Source organism: Parus major, chromosome 10 (genome assembly GCF_001522545.3).
Source record: "Parus major isolate Abel chromosome 10, Parus_major1.1, whole genome shotgun sequence".
Classification (NCBI taxonomy): Eukaryota; Metazoa; Chordata; class Aves; order Passeriformes; family Paridae; genus Parus; species Parus major.
Window position 1 is genome coordinate 17,039,641 of NC_031779.1, and position 10,027 is coordinate 17,049,667.

General features: G+C 45.6%; 1 protein-coding gene across 2 annotated transcripts in view; it reads right to left on the reverse strand.

The window, feature by feature from the left end:
• The window catches only part of ADAMTS17 (ADAM metallopeptidase with thrombospondin type 1 motif 17), a 157,051-nt gene that overhangs the window by 145,857 nt on the left and 1,167 nt on the right, over nucleotides 1–10,027 (reverse strand). For both annotated transcript variants that reach the window (XM_015638750.3, XM_015638749.3), the window contains exon 3: nucleotides 1,266–1,431. In XM_015638750.3, coding sequence (XP_015494236.1) covers nucleotides 1,266–1,431 — 166 coding nt within the window. The remainder of the gene's footprint in view (nucleotides 1–1,265; nucleotides 1,432–10,027) is intronic.

Genomic DNA, 10,027 nt, shown 5'->3' on the forward strand with positions numbered 1-10,027 from the left:
CACAGGTTTAACACAAAGATTGAGATACAAAGCCTTACAGGCAAACTTCAGCTTCCTGGCTGCCTGTTCCAGTGAGCTCCTTCAGGAGCTATTCCCACAAAGAAGCTTTTTGTGCCTCCTGTTGCTGCCACATCCTTCCATGTCCAACAGCAGTCCTTGTCCCTGAGCACTCAGCTCTTCCCACACCAGTGATTCTCACTCCTGCACTCAGAAAACCTCCCATCCAGGAGAAGGCAGGAGAGAAAGGAAAGGAACAGAAAATACAGGGACACTGCAACCTAATGAAAAATTTCCACAAAAAATACCTGCTCTGCAACACACACAGAGAGAATTTGAGAAAGGATAAAATTAAATTGCTCTAAAGAAGCCAAAAAATAGTTTATACCAGCTGGCAATTTGACTGTGTGGCTTTTAAAGTGGGAGAAGACAGGACATGATTAATGAACAGAGTTGGCCATTTTCTCCTGAAAAATGATAGCAAATTATAATATATGATATAATATCTATTTTATCAGATAGAGCTTAAGTTTGATGAGTCAAACACCAGATAGAAAAGAAAAATCAAGCTCCTAGTTAAAAAAAAATCATCTTGCTGAACTACATTTCCTAGTTCCAAATGCACACAAGCCCTTATAAAAGCAATTAAAAACCATAAAATAATCCAAAGTCTGCTCAGTTGACCCTGATATGGATCGTGTGCTCTGCTAGACAGAACTAAGAATGACGGCATGAGAAGTTGAAGAAGAAAGCAGATTGTTTTGAAAGACAAACTGTGCATCTCTTCCACCTCCAGATATCCCTTTATCCTATTATGAGCTGGATCCCTGGAGCTGTATTCCACAGATGAGACTTCAAATTATAAGTTATAATTAATTAAGTTATATCAAAGTAGCTGAAGTGATGTTTTCCACACTCTGAAATGGGACGATCACTATTCTATCTCTGCTTGCTTAGGAGAACTCCAGGAAAGACAAGATGGAAGAGCTCCCATCAACACTGACTTCTGTCCTTTGCTTAAAGTCCAGTGAATCCCTCCCTGAGCAGTGGTCACACTGCAAAATTAGAGCAGAATTAATGACCTCACAAGTCCAGTGTTACAGCACGTGCCCCGACAACTTCATATCTGTGATGTGACTCCTACCTGAAGAAGCAACAGGATTCACTCACACTTGCCATCCTTCCCCAGCTATGGCTGCCCAACCACCAGAATTACAAAATACAAACAGAATTCCCATGGCTGCTCTCTGGAGCCACTCCAAGCTCACCTGCTACAACTTTGCAGTGCTCCTCAGGGCCCTGTGGCTTGGTGGGATGGCCGGGTTTTGTGGATCGTCTCCGCCTGATGAAATGTTCCTTCCCACTGAATGAGGTCTCAGATGCATTCACAGGTTGGATCAGCAGCTGCTCTGATCCAAGCTGGATGTAGCCAACCTGTCCACAAAACAGAACAAAAAAACTCCATCAGTTTGGTAGCTGAGCCTTGTCTATCCAGCCCAAGCTGAAATCCAGGTGATTTCACTGCAATCATTTCCAGTGTGAGGAAATGATGTCATGGTTGTGTTCAGCCTGGGTGATACAGACTAAAAACTTCATTTGCCTCTCTTATTTATTTTTTGTATCACTGAGCACTGTTTAGAAACAATGCACTGTACTTGCAAAAAGGAAAAGTGGGGATTCCTGTCAGCACTTTTGCTTTCCCTTCTTCCACTCCCTCCAGACACAGCCCCACAAATATGTGTGTTTTACAAGATGCTCAGCTCACATGAGGACAAATAAATCCTGTTAACAGAAATCCCTTTAAAATCACCTCTCCAACTGCCAGGATTGCCTTGCTATTGAATGACATTTACTATCTCAGAGCACAGAGGTGACACTGCCTGCACACAGGAGGCCTCTGTGTGTACCAACCTCACAAGGAACACTGAGCAAACTGATGCAAATTTTTTGGGACCAAATACCTCTTCCTGACTACATTGAGGACCACATAGTCAGCTCTGCTCTCTCCTGCAATTCCATGGGTTGGATTTCTGAGGTGAAGTGAGGAATGGACTGTTGCACTGTCCCAGTTTCAGGATTTTCCACCATCTCTGGAATAAGTGACACTAGGAAGGCAAAGACCCTGCCTAAATAACTCCATAGAGCCCAGGTCAGAGCACTCAAATCCCTGCCTTCCTTGCACCAATTCCAGACCTTACACCAGGGCTGGCAAGAACACCTTTGGAAGCCAGCTTCTGCCCCAGGAGAGCCCTCCTCTGCTCACAACCCAGAGCTTTTAAGGTTCTTTTATACTTTTTCCACTCCTTTTCTGGCATGAAAAGAAGAGAGTGAAAGCAAAGTTATCACCTTAAAACTTAACAAAGCCTCCAGGTTTAGTAATCAACACTAAGGTTGTAACACTTTGCACAAAGTGACTATTTACAATGAGGGGCTCTTACTTTTCATTGTACTAATCCAGTGATTATTTATATTGCAATTAGAAGTCTCAAAACACAGCTCTGCCATGTACTTCCCCTTGAGAGAAGTCTTGAGGTCTGATTTAACTTCTGTTAACAACAGAAGGGCTCATCTGGTCTGCCGGGAATGTGCACCTGAGAGGTAAAGGTGCTTCCAGAGAGCTCCAACACCCACCCTATACATAAAAAGAGGGGCCAGACTTTTCTGGTCCCCCCCTCCCCACGTTCTGTGCCAGCCAGGCAGCTCTCCAAAGAAATGCTCTGCACGTACATCCAAATGCTGTATGTTCAACAGCTGACTGTACTAATATGATTTATAATATACATTACATACACACTATATATTGTACATTTCCACACCTCCCTGCCAAATTCGGTCCTCACGTACACCCAGGAAATCCCTTTGGCCCAGTATTTCCAGCAAGAGGAATTTCTGCTAGCAGAAATGAGAGCTCTCCTCCCTTGACAGCCACACAAACTGAACAGCATTCAGGGGAAACCAGGGTGTCTCAGAAAGGGTCACTGATTTCCAAAGAGCACTTGGACAAAAATAAAACTGTAAAATTTGGTGTCTCCACTGATCATGGCTGCAAAGCACAGAAGAGACAATCAGTCTCTGAGGAAACAAGAGACACCTCTTTGGGGGCCTTCCAAAAGAGATCATGCTCTTGGAGCAGGGGAATTGCTTAAGGATAAAATGCCTTGGCACTTCCTACTTACAGAGAAAACCCAACATTATTCCTAGGACCTACAAAATGCTTACCAGTATACAAGACCCACTCTGCCCTGGAGTGTCCAAAGTGCTGCCTTTTCACTTAAATCACAAGCTGGGCTTCGTAAGAATTGCTTCAGAGACAGCAAAAGCTCTGGTGACTTGTTCTTCCAGCCTCCTTTACGATGCTCTCCACTACTACCCCTCCTTGTTCCAATCCTCCTGCTGGGAGGTAGCCCCAGCCCCCTTTTTTAATATAGGTTTTAATTATTTAGAAGAAGGGCTGTAAATCTGGTGCCATGGTACTAAAAGCCATACCAGAGCTCCTGACAGACTGCCAACCATTTCAGCTGGTGCCAAAAATATGTAAGAAGAAGTCAGTTTCATCACCACCCGACATTATCCCAATTTTCTGGCATCAAGAGTGAAAATAATTTAAACCACTGGAAAAGACTTATGTTTCACATTTGCTGTGGAATTGTGAAACCTATGGAGAGAAAGAGCCATGAGTCTTCACCCTGGAATACGTTGGGAAACATCTCAAGCTCAATCTGACAAGGCAAATAGAGTTTCAAGCAGGGTTTGCAGGATCAGGCCTGTAACGTATCCCTAGGGAGTTAAAAATTTCCCCACACTTGCCAGTTGGGTTCTGAAGAGTCCCCAGACCTGTTGGCCCAGAGAAGATCTTTTGGACCCTGTAATTTGAACTGTCTGATCACTATTTTGCTTTTTCCATAAGAAATTTATTTCTCATTTGCACCCCTCAAATCCTCCAGATCCTGCCCTGTGCTAATCCCAGCATGAGAGATCAGACATCAGCCCTGGACAAAGGCTCTGTGCTTTTCTTCTCTTTTCTGTATGAGTTGAGGGATTGCAGAAAGCTTTGGATTTTGAAGAAAAGGAAGTAAAACAGAAGACCACGTAACCCTCGGAGCTACTTTTCCCACATCTCTGGAAATCATTCCAATTAAGTGAAATGCTTTGGATCTGCCAATTCCCATTTGCTTGGGGAGATGCATATCAAAAGCTGGGATATTCCCTCCCATCCTTCTCTCCCTGTGGGAGTCCAGGACCTGCTGCTGTGCCAGATCCTGGGATAGCTGAATTTTGGGAAAAGCAGCTGCTGCCCAACCCCACCATCCTGGAGAATCTGAGACACAGGAACCCAAAAAATTCAGAGGAGTGCAGGGGTTCACCATCATCTGCATTAATTTTACAGTTGGTATGGCCAGACCATGCAGCTGACAGAATCCTGCAGCTCTGCTAACAAGAAAGGCTGGAATGATTTCAGCCTCCAAAGGCAGGCAAACTGACAACTTGATTAAAACAAACAATAATCCACACTTCCCACTACAGCCCCACTCACCACTGTGCTTAACAGTGGCAAGATCTTTCACATTAACGATATTTCATATCCTTATTTTAGAAGTCAGCTCAACATTGCTCACCACCAAAACATTCCTATGCTCTTATCCAGGGTTTCACACACACAGTGGTCACTCAAGCAACCCACTCACTTTGTTCTACTCTTTTACTACCAGTAGTTCACTCCTCTGCTACAAATAATTTTCCAGAGGAGCTTTTTTTGGGCTAAATGACAGTGGGGAAAGAAGGAAGGTCCTCACACTGTGTCACTGAAATGCCAGTGGTAACACAGCCTTTGTATGACCCCATCCTGCCTCCTTGCCTTCACTGCTCTGTCCCTGTGCCCTGGTAGTGCTGGTGGAGCTACAGCAGCTCCAGGACCTGCTCAGAACAGGGATCCAAATTCTCAGTGTTCTCTGCACATAGTTCTCAACCTTCCCACATGTTAACACTCTCCAACAGTTACACTGTTTTTCCAGCCCTTTTTATTTTCACAACATCTTTGAAGGAGATCTGTGAAATGCTGAATCTTTAACAGATTTTTCTCTTGCTCCTAAGTGTTCATTAGTTACATACATACGAACACGCTGAAAAGAGAACAGATTTAAACATCTGACAAATTCCATCCCCTTCTCAATTTCTCAACTGTTACGCTGTAAATCGTTGTTTAACCATTTCCTCAAAGTTAAAAGGAAGTTAATGTTTAAAGTGAAGAACAAAACAACCCACAAATACAGTTTAATAAACTTCATGTGGGTTTTAGTCCCACCCTCATTAACCATGTTTCAGCTTTGGTTGGTTATTATTTAAAAGTGCAATTCAAGCAAATTGAAAAGAAGAGCTTTAAATTAAGTTTTGTTCCAGAGTAATTTCAGGTTTACACTCAACTCTGAGAGCAGACCATACCCAGGAATATCTGTCCTGGCCTCCAACACTGCTAAACAAGGAAACCCCAACATGTTCTCCCTCTTGTCCACTGTGGAAGAGGAAAGAATATCCCAGCACAAGGAAATCCAGCAGAGTAATTTTAAGAGGTTTAACTTTTCAGCTCATGGCCCAGCTATGGATGAATGCCAGACAGCTCCTCTCCCAGACAGGAGAGTTCAGCGGAGCTGAAGGTTTCCTCAGGGGAAATTGTATCATCTTATAATCCCCACACGCCTGCTCTGCCCTGCTTCCCACAGCAGCAGAGGCTCCTGAGTCACCTGAAGGGCAGCACCGCCCCTGTGCACACAGAAAACACTTCACTGGCCAGGGATGGAGCTCACCGAGCTGCAGCATCAGCTCTGAACCAGGCAGCACCTCCCTCTGCAGTGAATGAAGGAGGGCAAACTCCTCCAGCGGGGCAATTCACCAACCTAAGGTACCTACAGCACAAGATGAACCATCAGGGAAGTGCCCATCTTTATCACTCGCTCAGCCCTGGACAACCAGACTGGCCTAAGACTCCCAGACTGTGGCCTCTTCTGCATCCTCGCTCCTCTTTTCCCATGGACAGAGCATTTACTGTTTTACCAGGAGTCCTTGAAGTTACTGCTCATTCCCTGGAGGCTGCAGTCCAAGCTACTCAGTTCTCTTTGCCCTCACTGCCCTTCCAGACAGGATCCAAACCCACACCAGGACATCCTGCAAATCACCCACCTGGAAATCAGTGGGACCTCAGAGGAAGAAGTCCAGATAGATGCTCTTATCATCTGTCTTTGTCTACATCTTACACCCTCACAAAGTTTATGGATGGTCCCAAGTGAACAGAACGTACCAGAATGAAGACCCACCATCCAGAAATATTTTAACAAGCTGGAAGATTTGTCCACCAGGAGATGCAGGAAGTTTAACAAAGGCAAATGTACACAAAGCTTGGAAGAAAATAAGCCCTTTTGTTGTCTGAGTAGATTGTATGAGACTACAAAATATTTAAGTTTTTCCAACATCCAGTGTGCATCTCTTAAGGTGTAGTTTCAATTAGTCTATTCTACTCCACAAAGAGAAAAGTCACCATTCTCACTCCATGAGCCCTTGTAATGTGCATCATCCATTTCCATGCAAAAAGTTCAAAGGAGAAAAAACTGGGGTGCTAAAATGTTAAATGTTATATGAACTAGCCTGAACAGGAGGGAGGCACAAACTCCTCTTACTTCAACAGAGAAGGACAAGCCACTTTATTAAGAGACAAGACAAAGAGCAACCCTGAACCCAAGATGAATGACTATGGATTTTAAAATGGAAGAGAAATGATTTAGAATCAAACCTCTGCCTCTAAATGCATCCCAGTGATTTTCACCTTTTGGTTCCTGAACAGTTTTCAACAGTTTTCTTTCATTTCTAAGTATAATGTTTATTTTAACATGGACTCATGACCCTCTTAAAACTGTAACTGTTTCCAAAATGTAGGTACAAGAAACGTGAAAAGTCTATACCTGCTGTAAGGGGCTGATGCTGCAGTCCAGCACTTCAGCATGTGACAGTAACTCAACTGTGGCTTTACAGACCTGGAACTTTCCAAAAAATAAAGCTCCTGTACTGGCTTTTGTCTTCTAGTGATGGTCCCAGGGGCTGCAGAACTGCCTGTGAGTGCCCAGCACCAGGGAAAGCCTGTGCAGCCCTGAGCTGTGGCCAGAATCCCAGGGCTGGCACAGCTGCACTCCCCAGAGGACAGCACTGCCAAGGGAAGGCAGCAGCACTTTCCAGGAACACTGTGCCTCCACTGTGCTGAATTCCCAGCTTGTCACAAGGAGCAGGAGGGCTGGAGCATCCTCACATGAGGTACTTTAGCTGCACCTAAATTATGAGACCTTAGGTACAGCAGTCCTTACCTCCCTCTGACCTCACACAGCTCTGAGAGCACAGCCACCCTTCCCAAAGCAGGAAACTACAGCAGCCACACACTGGTTAACAGCAGCATCTGTGAGCAGAGCTTAAAAACCAGAGCCCAACCTTCAGATGCCACACTGGGAATCCGATATCATCACCAGGAAGCAATTGCTCAGTCTGGCTGCAGCTCAGTTTTCATGCCACTGTGTCAGGGATTTTGTTTTTACTAGAACTCTACTTGCCCTGATCATTTTATATCACTTTTGGTATGATTTATGGCACAGCTGAGAGTATGATTACAGCAAGGCCTGAGCCAGCTGTAGATCAGGACACAGCATTACTGCCCACTCTTACCTCTTAGCAACCAGCTTTTCTGAAGGAGATATCCTGATCACCCAGCTAGAGTCCAATGAGCATTCCCCTGCTGGAATTTTCAGGAAACCCCCCACTGCAGCACTAGAACTGCTCAGAAGACAAATGCCAGGACAAACAGGCTGCAAGATTTCCACTACCAAGGTCTTTCCTCTAGCCCAGCAGGTCTGGCCCATGTCCCACCTGTGAAAGCTGCTGCTGAGGGCAAAGCCTTATTCCTTCTGCAGCAAACAGGGCTCAAGGAAGCAATGGGAAAATAAAAAAAAAAAATACAAACTTTTAAGAAGTGATGGTCTTAGTATTTTAGATTGCCAGACTAGAAGGCAAAAAAAATTTCACCTGCTCTCAGTTTAACTCATGGCAGGTTAAAGATTTTTCTAGAAAATTTGGGGCAAACTTTTGATTCCTCTGGTCCCAGAAAATATCTTGCCACAAAACTGCACAACTTTCACTTATGGGTATGCTGGTTTAGTGTGGCCACTGCAAAAGGCTCTGTGAACATTGTGAAAACAGCCTAAAATGTGAGATATTTCATGTTTAAAGCCAGACTTAAGAAACTGTGGTCCACTTAGCTAGAATAAGAAGGTTCATCTATATGGTGGTATGGATTATTTCAGTTAAACCATTTCAATAATTAATGAGGTTCATCCTAAGTTTATTTTCATCCATCTTACGTTCAGGCTCATCCTCAAGACACTGGAGTTTTCTCTAGTTTTGAGCTCACAAGGGTGTTATAAACCCAACTCATTGAAATGAACCATGCACCTGCTTTTAGCCCTCTCCCATTCCTGGTGATTATCTGAATCAGGATGATTATCTGAATGAAGAGGATGAATAGATTCCTCTAATAGGAAAGGAGTATCCCAACATGCAGAAACATCTCTCTCTCAACACATCTGCCCACACCACTCTCAGCACTTGCAGGACCAGGTGCACAGGCAAAGGCAAGCAGAGCTTTACCAACACTGTCACTAACACACAGGGCTTTGGTCTCCAAGAGATGGCACAAACCAGCAGTTTTGACACTGATCCCAGGCTGATCCAGCTCAGTTATGTCAATTTAGCCATTGCTTAGAACTGCCATGATACAAACAGGTACTGCAATATTGCTGTTCACTTTTGCTGAGTAGTGAGCAAAAACTAACTAGTCTTGTCTCTTTTTCAGCTCTTCTACTGGGAATTTTGCCAAGCTTTTTTACCCCCTCCTCCATTCCCTGATCTCAGGCAGTTACTACTGTGCCTACAACTACATTCCTCTTTTTTTAAAGGTTCCTCCTCTGCTTGTTTGTGCTTTCCAGCTTTGGAAGCCCAGCAAGATTAACAAAACACACCTGGTGACAAAAGCGTAGCACTGTTAGTGATTTAAGGCTTGGACTAGAGATATTAGTTTTAAGCCTCCCTCGGTGGAACTGAGCTCAACTTCCAGTGCCACTCAGACCTCAGCATCTCTGTTGGGTTTTTTTTAATCCTGAGGCACAGCGCCCTCAGATGGCTCCAGAACGAAGGCTGGAGTCCCGAGGGCAGAGCGTGAACTGCTTCTCACTACGGTTTAAGGATAAATCTCCATCATCAGGTCTGTTCTGACAAGCACACTTCCCAGGACCATCTGCTGGGAATCACTGCCTAATGCCCCACTGACTTCCTGAAGTACTTTCAAGTTATCAACAATAATTGCAAACTACTCAATGTCTTAAGCATCTCAGCCTTCACCACTGGGAAACTTTCTGTCCCACACAAGACTACCTGCTCCCACCAGGATGCTCAGAGGAGAGCCGGGCCCTGCAGAGCCATCTGAAACTACAGCCTCGGGCAGAGAAACCTTGACATTTGTAGTGGGAGCAGGTTCCCTGACCACAGCTCCCAGTGAACACCGATGGCAGGAGCCTGGGAAGAGGCAGCTGCTCAGCTGCCACAGGATGAAACCAGGATGGCACCAAGTCAATCCCCTGCCGGTGGCTGGGGGACAGTGACAAGGTGTTCCCTTCACGGAGACTCCTCTACAGCACCCTCAGGCTGTGCGGCCCACCCACAACGGAACCGCTGGGCCTGAGGCCCCTCAGGCATGGCTGAGGCAGCTCCACCGTGGAGAGCCAAGGTGGGCAGAACACCCACCATGGGCCAGCGGCAGTGCTCGGCAGGGCCCGGGAGGTGAGGGGACAGCGAGGGTCACCTCGCTGAGGGCAGGTGAAGCACAGGCATCCCGCCTCGTCGGACTGTCAGTAGCAGCCCATGAAGGGGAGCGGGGCGGGATGGCGGTGCCAGCCCTGAGGAGGGGAGCGGGGCGGGATGGCGGTGCCAGCCCTGAGGAGGGGAG